At 43.3% G+C, this 22713-nt stretch overlaps 3 protein-coding genes across 5 annotated transcripts in view; 2 read left to right on the forward strand and 1 right to left on the reverse strand.

The window, feature by feature from the left end:
- LOC139746657 (prostaglandin E2 receptor EP4 subtype-like) overlaps positions 1 to 10535 on the forward strand; it is a 102522-nt gene extending 91987 nt beyond the window's left edge. For both annotated transcript variants that reach the window (XM_071658095.1, XM_071658098.1), the window contains 6 exons: positions 1129 to 1352; positions 2347 to 2489; positions 3216 to 3347; positions 6376 to 6547; positions 7045 to 7482; positions 7866 to 10535. In XM_071658095.1, coding sequence (XP_071514196.1) covers positions 1129 to 1352; positions 2347 to 2489; positions 3216 to 3347; positions 6376 to 6547; positions 7045 to 7482; positions 7866 to 8179 — 1423 coding nt within the window. In that variant the 3' untranslated portion in view covers positions 8180 to 10535. The remainder of the gene's footprint in view (positions 1 to 1128; positions 1353 to 2346; positions 2490 to 3215; positions 3348 to 6375; positions 6548 to 7044; positions 7483 to 7865) is intronic.
- The window catches only part of LOC139746658 (alpha-(1,3)-fucosyltransferase C-like), a 249044-nt gene that overhangs the window by 122911 nt on the left and 103420 nt on the right, over positions 1 to 22713 (reverse strand). The gene's annotated exons all lie outside the window — the stretch shown is intronic.
- The window catches only part of LOC139746440 (prostaglandin E2 receptor EP4 subtype-like), a 47831-nt gene continuing 47174 nt past the window's right edge, over positions 22057 to 22713 (forward strand). For both annotated transcript variants that reach the window (XM_071657690.1, XM_071657691.1), the window contains exon 1: positions 22057 to 22713. This exon is cut by the window's right edge and continues 43 nt beyond it. The gene's annotated coding sequence lies outside the window, so the exon portion shown is untranslated.

Consider the following 22713-nt stretch of genomic DNA (forward strand, 5'->3'; position numbering starts at 1 on the left):
TCACTAGATATTCTTCGTCAACCATTTCTTCAATTTCCTTGCCTCTGTATTGTCGTGAATTTATGATCAATTTCGCGTCTGCTTCCCTGGAAAGGATCCAGAAACGTTTTCGTTCATCGTATAATTTGATTTTCCTTCTAAGGCTAAACACACACACACACACTTTCCTCTCGGATCTGAATGTGTGTGTGTGTGTGTGTGTGTGTGTGTGTGTGTGTGTGTGTGTAAGACAAATGTTGGATTGAGACAGCTTATCTGAACTTCATGCTTCTGAAGTTACCATTCAAGAAAACACATTCGATGATAAATATCTAATGAAATGAACAGGACACATACCCTAAACAAACGTAGCATAATGAGAACGAACTAAATGTCTTGGAACTACTGTGCAGAAGTCTGCCCTGATTTGCATACGGAGAAAAGTAAGACATAAGTATAAGTATGTCTTGCGTGATGTTTTCTTGGGAACACTTATAAACTTACATATATGCTGACTTTACGACCACGATGCAAATCTTCCTAGAATTATGCGGATCCTTATACTGCCAGTGGGTAGTTCAGCATCAGAGTTCTAAGAAATGTAAACATGAACAGCATGACAGCAGGAAGACATGAGGAGTGCAGCATACACAGCATGACAACAGGAAGACACGAGGAGTGCAGCATACACAGCATGACAACAGGAAGACACGAGGAGTGCAGCATACACAGCATGACAACAGGAAGACACAAGGAGTGCAGCATACACAGCATGACAGCAGGGAGATGGGCCACGCAAGGTTCACACACTCAGTCCATCACAGGCGGGAGCGAGCATAAAGTGAAAGAAAATGCTTTATGTTTCACAAGGCCGGGCTGAGAGAGAGAGAGAGAGAGAGAGAGAGAGAGAGAGAGAGAGAGAGAGAGAGAGAGAGAGAGAGAGAGCCTTCTCAATTTCCTTCACTATTTCTGCAAAATCACAACCTTTGACTTTCGCCTTTCTGCCCTCCTCTCTTGCCAGGGTATATGCCTACCTGCACCTGTCACCTCACACCTCAATTCCATACCTCTGCTTTCCTAGTAATATTTTCTACCTTGGTTTTGGTCTTTTATCTAATAACATCGTGGACGTCTTGCCTCCTCCTTCAGGTACCTGCTGGTGGGGATCTGGGTCTTCTGCACGGTGTTCGGCCTCCTGCCTCTCTTCAACATCGGCCAGCTGTTCCTACAGTACCCGGGGACTTGGTGCTTCGCCAACATCCATCTCTGTGGGTCGGACACGCCCCTGAGGCATCGCATCTACACTAATACTCTCGGCATCATCAACGCCGCCAACCTCCTCGTCATCGTCTTCTGCAACGTCGTCGTCGTGGGTAAGTCGCCCCTACAGACCACTGGCGCATCGAACGGTTCGTAGCTGTACTGGAAGGGTATCAGCGGGCGGGAACTTTGATATGGGGGGGTGTTATCGTACCTTCGTTCGTCTCTCCCAGAACACAGATGATCGTACCGAAGTCGAGAGAGAAATAACGTACACAAGGCACTTGTCGTATGCATGTACTCAAACACAGGGATTGTTACATTAATATTTGTAATTTGTGTGTTTAAAGGTACGATACGCATTGCGTACATATATATATATATATATATATATATATATATATATTTTTTTTTTTTTTTTTTTTTTTTTTTATACTTTGTCGCTGTCTCCCGCGTTTGCGAGGTAGCGCAAGGAAACAGACGAAAGAAATGGCCCAACCCCCCCATACACATGTACATACACACGTCCACACACGCAAATATACATACCTACACAGCTTTCCATGGTTTACCCCAGACGCTTCACATGCCTTGATTCAATCCACTGACAGCACGTCAACCCCTGTATACCACATCGCTCCAATTCACTCTATTCCTTGCCCTCCTTTCACCCTCCTGCATGTTCAGGCCCCGATCACACAAAATCCTTTTCACTCCATCTTTCCACCTCCAATTTGGTCTCCCTCTTCTCCTCGTTCCCTCCACCTCCGACACATATATCCTCTTGGTCAATCTTTCCTCACTCATTCTCTCCATGTGCCCAAACCACTTCAAAACACCCTCTTCTGCTCTCTCAACCACGCTCTTTTTATTTCCACACATCTCTCTTACCCTTACGTTACTTACTCGATCAAACCACCTCACACCACACACTGTCCTCAAACATCTCATTTCCAGCACATCCATCCTCCTATATATATATATATATATATATATATATATATATATATATATATATATATACTTAAATAGGGACAGTGTTCAAGATCTTAATGATCATTCAGGTGTTGACAGACAGACACTGACCCCACTCTACCCACTCGCCAGGGACGCTGCTCAAGATGCGTCTCTCGCGGCAGATGCTGTGCCAGCCTCACCGCTCCAGGAAGCAGAGCGAACATGAGATGCAGATGGTCATCGTCCTGGTGGTCATCACCGTCGTCTTCGTCATGTCCTGGGCACCGCTGGACGTGAGTCGAGAGAGAGAGAGAGAGAGAGAGAGAGAGAGAGAGAGAGAGAGAGAGAGAGAGAGAGAGAGAGAGAGAGAGTTATTACTCATAGTCACCATCACAAACCAAAATCTTAAAACTAACATATAAACAAACAAACAAAAAATCGTCCATGATACAAGCTTTTCCCCTAAAAACTGCCCTCTCTCTCTCTCTCTCTCTCTCTCTCTCTCTCTCTCTCTCTCTCTCTCTCTCGCTATAAGTTGTTCCATTTGTCACTTTATTCACTCAGTATCCGGTCGTTTAAACTGCCAGTCTCTCATAACATTTAAAGTGATCTTCCATAATTTTTTCAGTCGTGTTATATATAAAACGGTGCGAGGTATTGAACGAGCGATTTGAATACTCTATCTTTGACTTTAAAACGACTTATTCCATTTCCTTTTTCTTCCTTCTCGAAAAGTCTCACTTCCGTCCTATCAAATATTCCTCACGCCCCATTAGGAAAACCTTCCTCCTCTTTCAAACTATTTTCAAGCCATAAACGACGCCATTTTCCCTCTGGAATTATTATTAATGCCTCATAATCTCCCCTCACACTCACTCTCCCTTCTCCTTCCTCATGAAAAACGTTTGAGGAAGACACACTCAGGTAAGCTTTACCCTCCCTCCTCACCCACCCAGCTTGCTCCCGGGGAACTCCCAGCTTTTTGTTTACACCTAAATCTATTGTTTTCGTGCTGGCAGACGATCCTGCTGACGACCCAGATGTTGCCGCCTCATCGAACCAGCGAAGACCACATGCCAGAGTTGATTGCGGTACGCCTGGTCTCCATCAACCAGATCGTCGACCCATGGGCCTACATCATCTGCAGGGTGGTAAGGACCTGCTCTCTTTCTCTCTCTTTTTCTCTCTTTCTCTCTACGTTTTAAAGACTACAACTCACTCTACATAATCCTTCTTAAAGTTCGGTGAGAACAGGAACTCGTTAGCCTCTGCGAGATAAACAAATGCTCAAAACTTTCCCCCTTTACTCACAACCTGATGAAAAATACTGGAAATTTACCCTTCTTGTTTCAACAACAACAGTGTTGAACGCCGTCGGCTGGCGACGCGTCTTGACAAACGAGCGCTAACGAAAGACGGATTTGACAAGGAGCGCCACCAGCTGGCGACGAGTCTTGTCAACGAACCGCTGTCACAGCAACCACTGACATGATAGATCTAACTTACTTCAGTCTAAATATGCTACAAGAGTGAATGTATATATATAAATATATATATATATATATATATATATATATATATATATATATATATAGTGGAAAACTTTTGTATATATGTTTATAGCCTTACATATTCACCAACATTTCCCCAAGACTTGAGTCTTACCGAAGTAAAATGACAACCAAAAATAAAAAAGGCTTTCCACCCAGAGAGAGAGAGAGAGAGAGAGAGAGAGAGAGAGAGAGAGAGAGAGAGAGAGAGAGACTCAGCACCTCCCTGGGGGCTGGGAATGGCCGGAACGAGAGGCCAAACGACCCGTACGACCATCCAGCGTAAGCCAACCGCTGGCGGCGGCGGGAACGAACCGGTTGGCTCCCGGGAGAGGGGGGGGGGGGTTATATGGCGGGAGGTGGGGGGGGGGGGGGGGGGGGAGATGCTCCGTCACACCTCAGCGCCCACCAATGACCACCAGTTCCCGGAAGACTCTCTATCACGACCCCCCCACCCTCCTCCCTCCACGCCCCCCCACCACGGCACCAACCATAAGGCTCACGCCGCCCTACATTAACCCAGGATTTACGGCTTCATGGAGGGGGGTAGGGAGGGGAGTCAGGTCTTTTAAGTCAAGGGGAAAAAAAAATATAGAGGAAAAAAGTATCAAGAAGGATAATATACCGGAAGTGTTTCGTTCGTTGATCATGAGACAGAACATAATCATTTCTTAGAACCGGTGCGTGATTTCGTACAATATCTGTAATACACAAATCAGCATTAACAAAAATGTAAAATAATTACAAAACTAAACCGTTTAACTGAGCCAAAAATAATCAAGAAGGTTTAAGAAAAATAAGACGAACGAAATAATGCCCTCAAAATATAGCGCAAGAATGTATCATGTTTTCCTCAGTCTTACACGATCATTTCGACCAATAGGGACTTACTGAACCCGTTATTGGTCAATCCTCTGTGAGATGGGCCAATCAACATCCGCTTAACATTCCTGCCCGGCTACGGCCAATCAGGAGATACGTTACATAAGATTTAGATTTTCACGCTTCCTCCTGGCATGGCGAGCGGAATCGGGTATGTTTACAAAACAACATATGAAAAAACAGGAATTTAACATCGACAGAAACGATGTCTATTAGTCCACTATATATATATATATATATATATATATATATATATATATATATATATATATATATATATATATATATATATATATATGCGAGACCAACGTAACAGTCATCAGAGACGAAATTATCATCCAACTGACCAAATGGATCTAATTAGGAGACGTGTAATGACCCTCTCATAATTGGTGTTTTTGTCAGAACTTCTTCCTGTACAGTGTTAACCCTGAGCACAACGTTTGGACCCGTGAATATTGATGAGCTACGACACTCCTCAGCACGACTATTATCCCAAGGGTCGTACCATCGTGTTCGAGCGTCGCACCGCCGTGTTTGAGGGTCGTAGCGTCGTACCCAGTGGTCGTTTTATCGTACGTACGGGTCGTACAGTCGTGCTCGAGTGGCACCGCCCGTACCGCAGTGTCGTGCTCTGTGGTCGTTCTTATCGTACGTAAGGGTCGTGGAGTCGTGCTCGAGAGGCCGACACCAATTCATGGTCGTTCATTCGCATCTTCCATTCCTCGCCACAGTTCACGACAAACCTCAGATCTGTCGTAAGAGGTTGACAACTCCAGGGGAAATTCCTCGCCACGTTTCACGGACGTAAGGAGACAGAGAGCGAATGTGGGTGAATTAAAATGATCAAATGAGGGAAGATTAGCGAATGGAAGAACTCTCTCGTATTGGCGCTTTGTACAGCTTCACTCTGCGCCACAATCAGTAGCAGGGAAATGATGTACTCCCTCGCAGTAAGAATCTCTTCCACCCCTTTTGGTCCAGGGACAATAATTCTACTACCTCGCTGTAGATGACCTTCCTCTCGTAGGGTCTAATAGCACGCGTGTTACCCCTTTCATATCTTGCTCGACTTGCCCCTTGCTCTTCTATACCTATCAAATGCTGGCTGGCAGCTGTGTCGCATGTACATCTAACATAATTCTCCCATAAATTCTCCTAGTTTCCAACATTTTGTTTAATGAACCTAATCTCTCACGTCACCAAGTTCTCCTCTTTACCTGCAGCTTGAGTTACCCCTGATCAACCTTCTTTATCATATATTCCACATAACAATCCTTAACAGTGATCAGTATTATGGCGTCTGTAACTCCGTTTTCTTTCTCATTCCCTAACAGAAACTGTGAGGCTCTGTGTGGTATCCATGATAATATATCTTATTCACGTCTAATTTTTCTCCTTGATCTTCCTCATGCCCTCGTTTGCCACATGATCCAACTCATGCATTGCATGATCTCATTTTGCCAACTGGTGTATCATAATCTGACATCCTGAAGTTCCATGTTGCAAAGATAAGATCAGATAATGATGATATATCAGCCCCTTTTACCCTAGTTTGCTCAGTGACGTATGTAATCTTCCTCTACATACTCATATGGGTTTCAGTGACACATATGTACTCATGTGTTTGTCTATATTTGCATAAATAGGCTGTATATACAATAAGATGCATGTGAGTCATGGTTTTTGAACTTGATTGAACGTGTATCACACATGTTCCTCTGACGTTCGCGTCTGGCGTTCACAGGCGTTCAGGTCGCGGGCGTGGAAGTGCTGCCGGAAGGCGTTGCTGGGGCGCGGGTGGTCCCGCCGTGGTGAGGGGGGCAGTTCCACCTTCAACATGGCCTCCCTCCTGCACGGTCGCAAGCTCTCCCGCACCCAGAGCCCCGCCAAGGAGCAGCCAGCGGTGATCAATAATGGTGGGTGGGTACTGGAGGAGAGAGAGAGAGAGAGAGAGAGAGAGAGAGAGAGAGAGAGAGAGAATGTTTCTTCTAACGAGATCTAAACTGATGGAGACGAGACGGTCACACAAGACGTACTGCCGTGTCTGGTCGGGGCACCTTGGTCTCTGGATCTGGCTTGGTTGGGTGGAGGATCTTGCTAATAAGAGTATGAATAAGTTAAAGTAATCCCGATTTCTTAGACACACGTCACCTGTGGGCCAGATTACATTTGGCTACCATGTTGAAGCTTGGAGGGTCAGGTGTAGATAGTTACATTAGCTCCACCAAGCCTTAGCTCCTACACTCACTTAGTTCCAAGTATCAGATCTTCACCAGGTCGATGTTTCCTTAGGATTTTCTAATGGTCTTGTCGTGCGAGGTAGTGTTTCATGGCACGGTCGAGACGTTTGTGTTTCATTGCACGTTCAAAACGTTTACCAGGAACGTTCAACCTTCTCCTTGTGTTTCCTCAGCCGTTCTTGAGCAGATCGAGAACGTAGCGACCAGACCCCAACCCACCAAGAGCACCCGGGTACCTTCCCTCCAGAAGTCCTACTACAGCGACTCCGGCACCGGATCCTACTCCGGGGTGGAGGTCCCTCTTCTGGAGAGTCCTGAGGGACACTCCTTAACCCCAGAGGTCCTACATGGTTCCAAGGCCTCTGCCCTTGAGCAGTCCTTGGCCAAGAGCTTGTCCGTGGCGATCCCCATCCCTCTCTTCACCAGCGAGCAGTACCACATCAAGGAGTACGTGAAGGAAGGTCCTGACGGCGGTAAGACGCAGGATCAGTACCAACACATGAATGGGAGTTACGGGACTCCCTCACACAGGTTCGCTCGTCCGATATACCGCGTCACGTCCACTGCTTCGGCCCAGGACCCTACTGGTTCGCCTTTCCTAGTCATCCACGGTAGGTGGTAACGCCTCCGTCAGCGTCCTTGTGTAAGAAGGTCCCTATTCACCTCCTCTGCCATATAAACACGTATTTGGTGTCCAGGTGCATCATTACTTCTGTCAATATTGAACATGGTTGACTCTATCCTTAGAGAAGAAAGTCCTGTATGTATCGGTTACATGTATATTAGGAAACAAATTACTGTCTGACCAGATATACTACCTGATATATACATAGATTAATAATATTCATTACAATTAGTATAATTACGACTTTTTACAGCCTCTTTTATCATTATTATCACAACAATAAACACTACTGCTGCTAGTTGTTCCCATGCACACATCCTTGTCTGTCTAAAAGGTCATTACTAATGAGGACTTCTATGCATCCTGCAGGATGCGACGATGCAACAGTCCTACGAAGCAACTCGTGGAGCTGTCAGAGCGCCCTTCCCCCAAGGCCACAGTACCGCACTCAGAGCACCCAGACCCTCTCCAGGGAGTACCCACATCCCCAGCAGGATTCCCTATCACCATCCACGAAGGAACCTCCCTCAAGCACTAAGGACCCAGAGGCCCTCCTGACGGTGGCCCCTTTGCTGGCCTTGGGCGACGGGGAGGCCCCTCGAGACCCACCAGGTACAGAGGACCCTCCGAGAAATCCTGAAGACGACGACGACGATGTGGAAGTCCTCTCTCGAGAGACTTAGAGGTTACGGAGGACATGAACAACAGATCTATCAGGGCTCCAACGGCATCGGGTTGCTGCCGTCAGGTCGCAGGCAAAAGCTAGCGTTGCGGTCGACGTGAAGAATGTATATACATAATATATACATCATATATATTCTCGTACTCAAGTATATATATATATCTCAGTATTTTATGTGTTGTCTGCCAGGGCTGTACCTTCGATGCTCACGTCACGCACCTGCAGCAAACACGACGTGCCATAAGTTGGATTTCAAAGGGCATTTATTTTTGTTTTTCTCAAATTCTAATTTCCTAGAGATGTTTATAGTGTCAGTGTGTGTGTGTGTGTGTGTGTGTGTGTGTGTGTGTGTGTGTGTGTGAGAGAAAGATACGTGTCTTGAGATTAAACATTCACAGCGCTCCAGCGTCGCAACCCAGGGTTATATAAAATAGCAACCAAAGCTGAGTTTACGACGGTCAAACCAAAGCAGAGTTTGCGACGGTCAAACCAAAGCAGAGTTTGCGACGGTCAAACTAAAGCAGAGTTTGCGACAGTCAAACCAAAGCTGAGTTTGCGACAGACAAACCAAAGCTGAGTGTGCGACCGTCATCATCTCCTCCAGGAGGGGATATAGACGTGATACAGACGACTCACTCTCCAGGACGCGACCCTGGAGGAGCTGTGGAACATCAGGATGTTGTCTAGTGTGATCTGTACCTCCCATGTTGGTGCTACGTAACTCCCCCACATCGCATCTCGAGCGATGTTTGTCACGTTCTTATTCTAGTCATATGTAATGCGTTTTATTTTTGTAAAGCTTTTTTTTTTCTCTGGATTACTCAGTAAGTCTATGATTAATTACCAGATTAAGATGTCGATACTTAATTAGGCTAAGGAAGGTGTTTAATGTAAGATAATGGTGGCTGATCTTGTGTGTGTGTGTGTGTGTGTGTGTGTGTGTGTGTGTGTCTCAAGCTGTGTTACTGTGTTGGTGTTGTTCTCATTATACTGTGTAATCAAACGTCCGGTACTTGACGACTATATGATGCAAAAACGGAAAAACAATTATTTTTGTATGAATATTTCAACTTAGATAACCTCGAACGCGCTGATTAAAACCCTCTCTCCCACTGTGCTACATACCTTCCCTGGGGTCGACCTAACGCGAATCGTTCCAGTCCCGCCACAAGTTGCGTCTTGTACTGGAAAAAGGGAGAGACCAGGTGACAAGACCTCACAACAGTTCTCAGAATAATTCCTCCGTCGGTCAAGCTAACTGAATCGATGGATCCCATGAATGTGTGAGCCACAGCCAGACGCTACAGAGACGAACCAAATGTTAAAGAGACGAGCTGTTCCCCCAGCTGTGCACAGAACTTCTGTTGTTCAGGTCAGTAATGGCGAAGAAACCATTCCATTCTGCATGGAAGCAGTGCGTGTTCCGTCCTTGGCCCCAAGACACTAAACCTCTGGACTCTCTCTATTTTCTCTTTGAGTTTTATTTGTACATGAACGTGAGAGACGCATACGCTGAGCTTTTAAAAAAAAAGAACGATGAGAAACGCAATTCAACGAATACGAAGATGAAACTCATTTCGGAAATCTGTAAAAAAAACAACCACAGACTTTAAAAGTTATCATAGATTGTGTCACAGATCTCCGTGAACGAGGGTGAAATTGGTCGTTAACGGTCGAGGATGACGTAGTTCATCAACTGTTCCCCATGGGTAGTTCTCAGGGTCGTTCATCACATTAGAGTCGTTCAGTCTGGACTCTGATATTCCAGTACCGGGTCATCCAAATTGGATAATCGAGGTCACATGTCAGTCAAAACCATACCGTGCCATTAACCTTCCTCTGCAACACTGATATAAGATAAGGTATTAAGATATAAACTACCAGGGAAGTATGAGGGAAAAAAAACCACATGATGAGGGTAGTCAATGTTTGCCCCAACAGAAAATGGATGTGGAAGTCATTACTTTAAAGTGACATGGGACAGGGAAAGTGTATCTGAAGCCATCGTGAAAACAAACAAACAAACAAAATGAATATATAAATGAGACAGAAAACCCCTTTTCTTCAAGTTCCGAATCCATTAACCACATCATCTTCAGTAACGGGTCGCAATTTCAAGTTAATTATTTCTTAAGGAGAATATAAACAAATATCATATCAATACTCATTAATTACAAGAATATTCTCAATGGCATTTTCGTCTTTCTAACTGCCAAATGTTATAGGTTTCTATATCTATTGTGGTGTATATCGTTAGACCACGAGACAGCTCAAATCAGCCAATCAGAGTTGCCTGACAATCAATCAGAGTCGTTTAAACGACTGTGGACGAAAAATGAAAAAAAAATTAACCCACATTACGAGAAAGACATGAATTTCTTTTTTCTTTTTCGAAGTCTTTAACGTTTATTCATACATTCCAGAGCAGTTTATATTTTCTAATTTTTTCTTCTTAATTCCCACTACAAGATAAATGTTAATAATGGAACACTTAAGAATTTTAGATCTAATGCAACAGTTTATTTTTCTATCAATATAGTTTTTTTCTCCTGGCAGAGGCAACATGGCGAACAGGTTCCAATAATGGGCATCGTGAAGTTTGAATATAAATATCGATTAAATATAGATATTTTAGATATCTATCTATCGACTTCTATGTCCGCTTGTGAAATTAACATTCCTGATTAAAAAATACAATGTGTAGTTATATATATATATATATATATATATATATATATATATATATATATATATATATATATATATATATATATTGACAATGAGGGTTTCGAGTGTCCAACACAAGTACACTATGAAGTATAATGACTTTTTTTTTTATTCCAAAAAAGAACATTTGTGCATGAATAAATTTGTGTCTATAAATGCTGATTTAATTTCCCCATCATCACGGAAACTGTAATGACGAAGATGGAACAATTACAACGGAAATATATATATACTGGTCGTTACACACACACACACACACACACACACACACACACACAACAGACAGTCACAGACACACACACACACACACACAGACACAGACACACACACACACACACACACAACAGTCACAGTCACACACACACACACACACACACACACACACACACACACACAACAGACAGTCACAGACACACACACACACACACACACACAGACACACACACACACACACACACACACACACACAACAGTCACAGTCACACACACACACACACACACACACACACACACAGACACAGACACACACACACACAACAGACACAGTCACAGACACACACACACACACACACAGACACAGACACACACACACAACAGTCAGTCACAGACACACACAGACACACAGACACAAACACACACACACACACACAACAGACACAGTCACAGACACACACAGATACAGAAACAGACACACACACACCTCTTCTTACAAAGGTAAACACTCACTCCTCAACACGTTGCTCACACATACAATTTCCCTCAAAGGAAAGGATGCCCAAAAGGGAGACAAAAGGATCCAGGTTCGAACCCTTAACAAAGTTAAGAACGTGTCGGAACCTTAACAAAGTTTTCCGTAACCTTGAAAAAATCTGAATGACCTAATTGCCTCATTATAACCTGAGACCCTTTTCTTTGACCAAATCGCCTCTGTGCCTCATGTAAATTTCTATGACCCACTTGCCTTTCTCTTTGCTATATAAGGAAACTATGTCTAAAGAGACGAAGTCAGGCAAATCCTAGCACAACCGAGGGAAAATAATGACATCAGGAAAATTCTGAGGTTTCTCAGGAAGGCTGGAATATAATGTATGCTAAATGATGGGAAATATGCTAATTAAAGTAGATAATTGACTGGTTATTCGAAACCTTCACGAAATTATCGAAAGGTTTTCTGGCTACCATAATATACATCAAGGTGATGGATACACCTGAACTACGACAAAAAATATATATTAAAACAACAGAAAATCGCATCAAGTCTGGAATCAATAATTAAAAGTCTTACAATTTTCCCCAGGCGTCATAAACTGTCTCTAGTAAACTGAGAGAAAGATATAAAATACTTCTTAGAATACTTTCAAGATATAATAAATGGTAACTAAAAATAATATCTTTTATCTTAATATAAATTTAGTCTGAGTAAGAATTTGCTGTTATGGCAAGAATTCCTTTTATCTTCCAAGATAATGATAACGTAAGTGGGTGGCAGTATGAATGAGGGAGGGAATGAGGGAGGGAATGAGGGAAGGTATGAGGGAGGGAATGAGGGAGGGGCGCTTCGCCAGGAACAGCCATATCTCATGGACAAGGACCAAATTATTAGAGCGTCGAGCATAACAAGGGTTTAATAGGTAATGGCTTATTAAGGTATATTACATACGTCGCATGACTGATGGATGACCCAGAAGAATGGAAAGGTCTGAGACCTCCACGAAGGCCCCCTGAGGGTACACAAAGGCCCAGCGGGGTGCGCATGATTCCATGACCTTAAAGAAGGGCCTTGCAGAGCACACGGGTGGTAGGTACTGATGGAAGGGCTGGAGTGGTGTGGAGGTTGAATCAAAGACGAAAAAAAAAGAAAATAGTGGATGATAAACCGGAGGAAGAGAAGAAATAAGAGACTCTGTCCTCATACCTTGCTGTAAGAAATCTATATGAAGTGAACAGAGGAGGGGGCCAAGGGAGGATATTCTCTCAAAGGCTTAGTCCTCTGTTCTTAACGCTACCTTGCTAACGCGGGAAATGGCGAATAGTATGAAACACACACACACACACACACACACACACACATATATATATATATATATATATATATATATATATATATATATATATATATATATATATATATATATATATATATGTATATTTGCGTGTGTGGACGTATGTATATACATGTGTATGGGGGTGGGTTGGGCCATTTCTTTCGTCTGTTTCCTTGCGCTACCTCGCAAACGCGGGAGACAGCGACAAAAAAAAAAAAAAAAAAAAAATATATATATATATATATATATATATATATATATATATATATATATATATATATATATATATATAAACAGTATTATGTAGGGGTCTTGTGTACCCAACCCATGAACGGGTGATTGTCCACCTTCCTACCAGAGAGAGCAGAACCCAGCAGTGTCATGTGACCCGTAATATCATCTTCCGATTGGTCGAGCAACAACGAGAGGAGAATTTAATGACATAATCTGACCCTAGTCTTAAGATTTCTCCAGTTCTCCGTTTTCTTATTCATTGAATTCAAACCTAGATGAAAGTGGATGAGAGAACCAGGAATATTTCATATATGATAAAATTTTGTTCTTTTTCATACTGGTTCGCCATTTCCCGCATTAGCGAGGTAGCGTTAAGAACAGAGCACACTCTCTCTCTCTCTCTCTCTCTCTCTCTCTCTCTCTCTCTCTCTCTCTCTCTCTCTTCTCTTTCTCTCTCTCTGTCTCTCTCTCTCTCTCTCAATGAGTTAACAACGGGCAGTTACACACACCGTCACGCTTGCTCCAACAAGGCAGTATATATATATATATATATATATATATATATATATATATATATATATATATATATATATATATATATATTATATATGAGTCATATGGCACTACAGGGCCAGCCTGTGACTGCGTGACACCACACCGTTACTCCAGTGTTACTCCACAGCGTTACCAACCTGGTGGGTGTCTTTTAACACACCCCCATGGCAGTGTGGCCAATGTCTATCATTACACGGAAGCTATATACATTCATATGTACTGCTGGGTCATAATGGTAAGAGATAGTCAATATGATCTCCATAACTCACAGAGATAACAGGTATAGAAGAGGAAGGTATGAAAGAAGCAAGGTTTTTGACCTGACATGACGACCCCCCACCTCATCCACCCACCCTGTTCTTGAAGACCAGGGGTCATTAACCAGACCTCACAGGAGGAACCACGACTGAACTCTGTGTGTGTGTGTGTGTGTGTGTGTGTGTGTGTGTGTGTGTGTGTGTGTGTGTGAGTGTGTTTGTATGTATGTTCTGTGTGTGTGTGTGTGTGTGTGTGTGTGTAGAAAGCTACATCATCGCCATTTCACAACACATTTGCGTTTCAAATCTTTTTGTATTGTCAATGTTTCCAAAATATTTCGGTTCCTGCATCACACATAAGGATTAATCATGCGAATATTATTTGCTTCTATACGTTATACATCATTTACTGCAGCGTTACCAGCAGGGCAGTGTGTGTGTGTGTGTATTGACAACGGTGTAGTTTCAAGGTAAACTGAGCAATTAGTCATTAATGAAGCAATCAAAGCTAATCCACTGTATCAATGATGGTAAGGAAAAATACTGTATATAAATTTTAACGCAGTGATCCATCCCAACGAGCAAAACATTATATAAACTACAAGGCAACGAGAAATTTGAATGTCGTAGGAATTGACTGGAAAAAAAAGAAGACATATAAGTTATTCATCAACTGGCTAATTAAAACCTGTTAAAAGATAACTACATTATATTTACCTTTCCATAAACTCTTAAGTCATAAATGCAAAGCTTCAATAATACTAACAAGACAGACAAGCCCAGGTAACGTGTCATTAATAAGTCTCCCAAAAAAAAACCAATTTAAAAACTATTTTGAAAATTTAAACATTAAAAACTTTTTTTTTTCTTTTTAAATCATACACAAAAAGCTGATTATAACCCAAAGTTTTAATACTTCCTGTGGACCAATAAATTGTATATTCAGTTTAAGCAAACAAATTTATATGCAAATGTATATTACCAGTCACACACACACACACACTTGAAGGCGGGGAGGGGGAGGTGATTCGCCAGGAAAGGGGTTGGTTAATGACACAATCAAGTCGTTCAGTCATTAAGGAACTGTTATCATCCCCCGCCATCATGGCCAGACAGCTGTACTATTACCAGCTCACAAGGTGGTTCTGCTGAACAGCAACAGAAACAGAAGCACCGGCAACAGAACAGCAACAACAATAGAAACAGCAGCAACATAACAGCAACAGCAACAAAGCAAGAGAAACAGCAGCAACAGAACAGCAACAGAAACAGCAGCACCGGCAACAGAACAGCAACAGGAACAGGAGCACCGGCAACAGAAACAACAGCAGCACCAGCTGTGCCTGCCAGCAGTGTGGGATATAATATGTCGTGGCTGTTGCCATGTACTGACCATGTGCGCTCGTGATGGAGGGCAATTGAGAACGACGAAACGACCCTTGAATACGAAGGTACACGACCCTTGAGCACGACGGTACGACCCTTGAGCACGACGGTACGACCCTTGAGCACGACGGTACGACCCTTGAGCACGACGGTACGACCCTTGAGCACGACGGTACGACCCTTGAGCACGACGGTACGACCCTTGAGCACGACGGTACGACCCTTGAGCACGACGGTACGACCCTTGAGCACGACGGTACGACCCCTGAGCACGATGGTACGACCCTTGAGAACGACGGTACGACCCTTGAGCACGACGGTACGACCCTTGAGCACGACGGTGACATAGCGTTTTAGAATACGCTTTGTCGGATGGCTTCGTTCAAAAACACGAAAACGAAATGTACGATTTAATGACATCTATAATTATCAACACAAATCCATTCCTTAATTCCCGCCATTTACGACAGGTAATTATACAATAATCCACGAAACATGCAAAACAAAATAATCTAATATAATCACAACTTAAAACCTAATATAATTAGATTCTATAACGATAATTTCACAGTAACAGATGACAGTCCAACAGCTCGTTACATTATAATTCTTAACAATGTTTAGTGCCTCATTCCCAAGCCTAATAATTACCTCCCTCATTGGTCGCTGGCTATCAAATCCAACAGATTAATGAAACTACATCGTACACTTTATACAACGAAAACAGTGACATGAATGTTACCTTACGTTAACGCCTCCTGCTTTACAGAACTTTTCTAACCCCGTTGTGTTGTTGGAGGGGGTCGAACCCGACACTTGGTCTGGTGTTATGGTTGACCTGGGATAGTGGTCAACCACTCCACTACAGTTTAAACTCCTCCTTACACCACCTGCAACCATCATCAACCAGGCCAGCACCATTCTGAAACACACACACACACACACACACACACACATATGTGTGTGTGTGTGTGTGTGTGTGTGTGTGTCGAAAGGTTCAGATCCTTTGGTAATTTCCTGTAATAATATTACATAAATACAGTACTCGATTTTTACTCAAAATTACCATCAATTCTTATGTTTCTCACAATGGCGGTAGGTCAACAATCATAACTGTCGAATTGTGCAGGTCGAGTCGAGGTATCTGAACCTCTACCAGTCGATCTAATGGGTCGAGTGGAGGTAAGTGAACCTACATGACAGTCGAGCGACAGACAAAGCCAGAAATTCTGGACGTCGACTTGTGGCATCTATCGCTAACGTCGACTTGTGGCATCTATCGCTAACGTCGACTTGTGGCATCTATCGCTAACCACTCATCTCTCTCTCTCTCTCCAGCTAACTGTCGAATACTTCATTTGTATCAGACTAGCGTCACGACGGATCATAAGGCTCTACTACCGCTGTTAAGACAGGATAAATTGACCCTTGCCAACGTGGCGTCACTATATTGCATCAGCTGTGAGCCCTCTTCACCAAAGGTTCGTAATCATCTTTCAACCTCAAGTTCATGCTAATTACTTCTCAGAATCATTAACAAGACTCAAGTAAGGCCTAAGCTAATGGGGAACCTGGTTATTACGCACTGCGAGGAAGGGGCTAATTGGACTCTTAATGAAGGGAGATAATGGGTGTTAGGAGATGGTCTTACAGGTAAATGGGAGCGAAGGTGGTTATCATTTGTTTTGGAAAGGTCGAACGAGGTTTAAAACTAAATGGTCGTTAGAGGTGAGCGTGCGCTCCCTCCCCCAACCCCCTAACCATTAAAATGATCCAATTAAGGGGTGTAATAGGGTCAGGTAGATCAGGTCGCCTCATCCCCTTCAAATTGCTCTTTCAATTTGCAGCTGTGAATTTTTCTTCCTCTTGTCCGCCGAGAGAGAGAGAGAGAGAGAGAGAGAGAGAGAGAGAGAGAGAGAGAGAGAGAGAGAGAGAGAGAGAGAGAGAGAGAAGAACAGTGTAATCTTCACGCCCTGTGTTGGTCTTCGTGCTTCTGAATGCAAGACACGCGCCAGCACGCACGCGCGATTAATACACACCCCTCCCCTCAATTACCCAACCTCATTAGCAAGTGAACCAATTATTTGCCATTTCATTCGACTATTCCTTTATCATTGACGCAAAGCCCACTGATCCAGCTCAAGCTGGATCTATAATCATTATGATCATTATTTCCTTTATCATTGACGCAAAGCCCACTGATCCAGCTCAAGCTGGATCTATAATCATTATGATCATTATTTCCTTTAGGGCGGGGGGTGTCGACTGGTAAACCATTGTCTTTACCCCGATAAAGCTTGCGTGTCGTCATCGTCGACTTCCCTGGCCACTGGCATTACGTGCGTGACCCTTATGTTTAAGAAATAAAGATAAACGTATGACGGGGTGGCTCAGCACTGTTATCATACCGATGAATGTAAATGGATAATTTATCTATCTATCTATCTATCTATCTATCTATCTATATATATATATATATATATATATATATATATATATATATATATATATATATAAACATAAAAATCGTAATATCTTTTCAATTATGACATTACGTTTGTAAGTCAGGTGATAACCACAAAGATAATGGAAATTTATCAAGAAAAAATTAAATGGAATTTGTAAAAATAAATAAGTGTTTATTAATGAAATAAATGATATGATTATTAGAGAACTTGGGAATGTTATCTTGCTAAAAAACGCTATGTACACGCAGGGTTCTAAGAACACGTGTAGACGTTATTGAGGTGGAAAGAAACCTAATTGGTTTCTAAGAACAGTTGTAAAGAAAAAACCTTCTAAGTGGTTTCTAACGATAAGAACCCTCACAATGGTTTCTAATAATGGTTTCTATGAATTTTGTTGTGGTGAAAGAACCCTGAAAATTGTTTCTAGGGGATATCTAAGACGTTGTTAAGGCGTTGAGAAGATAACTTCTAAGTGGTTTCTAAGAATACCTTTGAGGATTATTGATAAGTAAGAAGAAGAAGAAAAAGAAACATTCAAGTTGGTTTCTATGAATAGCTCCAAACAGGTGAGGTTTCTAAGAATAGCTGAAGACATTGTTAAGGTGTAGAGAACGCTTTTTATAACACGTATGACGCTAGTGAAGAGGAGCAGTCACGAAAACCCTTGTGAATTATGAGAAATGACATGACAAGGGGGGGGGGGAATGACATGACAGGGGGCGTGGGGAATGACATGACAGGGGGCGTGGGGAATGACATGACAGGGGGCGTGGGGAATGACATGACAGGGGGCGTGGGGAATGACATGACAGGGGGCGTGGGGAATGACATGACAGAGGGTGTGGGAATGACATGACAGATGGTGTGGAGAATGACATGACAGATGGTGTGGAGAATGACATGAGAATGAATGTCGTGTGCGATGGTGCACACCTTATAACATAACGATACGACCCTTGAGCAAGACGGTACGACCCTTGAGCACGACGGTACGACCCTTGAGCACGACGGTGCGACCCCTGATCACGACGGTACGACCCTTGAGCACGACGGTACGACCCTTGAGCACGACGGTACATGACCGTTCATGCCGTTCTCTTAAGTGTTATGGATCTTCTTCCGTGAACTACCTCTACTAGTTCCGTCATCCTCCTCCCTCTCTCTCTCTAGAGCCAGCCCTCCTCCTCTTTCTCCATCTCGATGCCTCCCTCTATCTATGGATCCATATCTCACCACTGGTCAATCTTGCCTCCCTCCATCAAACCCTCTTCAACTCGCAACACTTGCCCAGGAAATCCATCTCCACCTGCCTATTCTTCTTCTTCTTCTTCTAGGGCCATCATGTGTCATGTCTCCGTCTATATCCCCCCAGTGGTGGGACTTACCACTGGGACACACACACACACACACACACACACACACACACACACACACACACACACACACACACACTCCTCGTTATGTAGTTCCACCGTGTCTCCAGCAGTGGACGTCCACGGCTGTTGCCTCACCCATGGACAAGACACAGACCGCCATCGTCTTCTGACGAGCCAACTAGGAAGGCGTTGCCAATGGGTGTATTTCCCTTTACATTTCCTCTTCCCCCAGTGGCCCTTATGGCAGGCCAGACGCACGGTAGGACCCCAGTCATGGTGGACACCTCGCACCTCATGACGGTAAAAAGGAAGGTGTTTGTATAAAAACATCTCAGCACTGATAGACTTGAGCTTCCAAGGTGTGTGTAGACTTGGAAATGAAAGATGAAAGGTTATAGGAAAAGGGGAAAGACATAAGAAGGAAGAGAATTCCACAACTTCGATGTACGAGGAGGAAGGAAGGAAGGAAGGAAGGAAGGACGTATCATACAGGCCAATCCTCGTGTGGTTGATCTCTACAAAAGAAACAATAGGAATAGGAAGCAGGGGTTGAGAGAGAGAGAGAGAGAGAGAGAGAGAGAGAGAGAGAGAGAGAGAGAGAGAGAGAGAGAGAGAGAGAGAGAGAGAGAGCAACGGCAACGCGGATAAAAAAAAAGGAATGACTGAAGAGATGCTACAGATGGATTATGTCGACAAGGAGACTTTTTGATTCCACTCTAAGAAAGAGGCAGAGGAAAAAAAGAAACACACCCTATAACTGGGTCGAGTAAAGTCTTGTGTAGAGACGGAACAGCTGCTCACAAGAGAACCAATTACACCACCAGGAAAACGTCCCCAGCTCTGGGGAAGAAGATTTAGCCATCTTTCATACGTTGGGGGTTTCCAGGCCATTTCCAGTAGGTAGGGTTTCCAGGAAAGAGCGGAGGGTATGGGTACGGCCAGCGTGTAAATGGGACTGGAAGGTGGAACTGGAAGGCGGAACTGGAAGGTGGTACTGGAAGGTGGTACTGGAAGGTGGAACTGGAAGGTGGTAATGGAAGGTGGAACTGGAAGGTGGTACTGGAAGGAGGAACTGGAAGGAGGAACTGGAAGGTGGTACTGGAAGGTGGAACTGGAAGGTGGTACTGGAAGGTGGAACTGGAAGGTGGAACTGGAAGGTGGAACTGGAAGGTGGTACTGGAAGGTGGTACTGGAAGGTGGTACTGGAAGATGATTTGAGGAGGCTTTCCTGGATGCGTCGGCTGTAAGGGAAGTGGCTCAGCATCCGACCTTTAAGCTCCTTGACACGACGATATGACCTCGAACACGACGGTACGACCCTTGAGCACGACGGTACGACCCTTGAGCACGATGGTACACGACCCTTCAAAACGATGGTACGACCCCAAGATGAAACAGCATAACATTTTGCCCTGATGTTTAAGAGTCGTATCAAATTTCACGTTTTAGGTCGTGTCAAGAAGAGTACCGTTATGCTAATGGGTCGTACCGTTGCGCTCAGTGGGTCGTACCGTCGCACTCAAGACATATCCTCAGGAAAACTGACATACACAAAACTGACGATATTTTCTTTGTGAAGTAATGGCTAAAGAAACTTGGTAATAGCTGTTACAATAGCTACCATCCATGGTTCGAGGTTCCATGAGGGAAGCCTACGTATGCAAATACTCTCAGAACTTCATTACCATAATTCACATGAAAAATTTACGAGCAAAAACAACAACAACAACAACAACAACAACAAGAAGAAGCAAACAACACAAAAATGAAACCACATTTTTTCGTAAATCGTTGAAAATCAAGATATAAAATGAGAAGAAAAATATCCTTATAACAACGGATGGGATATATATATATATATATATATATATATATATATATATATATATATATATATATATATATATATATCAAACGGGAAAAGCTATGGTACAGTGAAAAATCCAGGAAAACGGTCTGTTGTCATCAAATTCCAAGCACGGTAGTTGCTTGAGTCAGGACACAGCACGAGTACGCTGGGCAACTGAATTAATTACCTCCATTCAGGCAGCAACGGTGAAAGTTTTGATATAAAATTTAAGGTCATATAGAAGTTGATGTTGTCTGGATATACGAAATGTTACACACACACACACACACACACACACACACACATACACACACACACACACAATATATATATATATATATATATATATATATATATATATATATATATATATATATATAAATATAAATATATATATATATATATAATTTTCCATACGTGTTCGTATTTTCCCCCGTGAGCGAGGTAACGCCAGGAATAAACGAAATAATGGCCTCATTCGCTTACATCGAACTCTCTAGCTGCTATGTATAATGCACCGAAACCACAGCCCCCCTAATCAAAACCAGGCCCCACAAACCTTTCCATGGTTGCTTACGACCATTCCACATGCCTTGATTCAGTCAGCCCCGCATACCCGCATACCACATAGTTCCAATTCGCTCTGTCCCGTGCATGCCTTACACCCTCCTGCACGTTCAGGTCCTGAGCACTCAAAATCTTTGATCAGTCCATCCCTCCATCTTCCACCTTAAAAAATGGAGTAGATATTCACAATATCTATTAATTACATCTTTTGTCGTAGTATCTTACAGGTTAGTGATGGGAGACAACGAAATTCGAAGATGTGTCTTAGTTTCTTCAGCAATATTTGCGTATGGTATAAGGAGGCGGTGATCAGCAAGAAGGATCGTGATTGGCGGGGGCGGAGGCGGCTGGACCCGCGTGTCCACACACACACTCGTCTTATGCCTCGGGCCCGCCTCAGTCGGGCCTCGTCGCTCGTGCTGGATAGAGGTGAGTTGTCGTACTGCTCCACGTACCAGCCCGGTGTACAGGCTCATCCCCGAGGAAAAGTTGATCGTTTTGAGCTTCTGGGAATCTAGTTCTTGATGGTTATTGAAGAAGTATGATGGAAAGATTATGCCGTTTAGATAAATAACTTAAAAAAGTAGTTTGCGACGGGTTTTTGCAGAAGATACACAAGTGGTAATGAAGATATTCATATGCTCGGTCGAATGGAGAGCACCTTACGTCATACGCAAGTGGTAACAACGGTGAGTTTAATCGATTGAGGAGAAACAGGTCGAGTATCCCCAATCATACCTCGCCAGTGGTGGAATGTGAACCTGGCAGCTGAGATGCTTCCTCGACCACGACAATTACCAGGAAACTAGTAACTGGTACATTCCTTGGGGACATCAGAGTGGAAAAGGTTACTGCAGAGTGAAATAGTAAATGAAGGAATAAAACGACGAGAGACATGTAACTCAAAAAATTTACAGAGCAATATACATATATCTATATCTTTGCTGGTGACGGGAGAACCTATAGGAATATTCACAAGAAAAGGATGAGAATGAACCAGAGAGGAGAGAGATTCGAGTGGTGAACTCAATCAACATCTGGGCAGGAGCAGGAACACAAGGGCAACATACT

Source organism: Panulirus ornatus, chromosome 65 (genome assembly GCF_036320965.1).
Source record: "Panulirus ornatus isolate Po-2019 chromosome 65, ASM3632096v1, whole genome shotgun sequence".
Taxonomy (NCBI): Eukaryota; Metazoa; Arthropoda; class Malacostraca; order Decapoda; family Palinuridae; genus Panulirus; species Panulirus ornatus.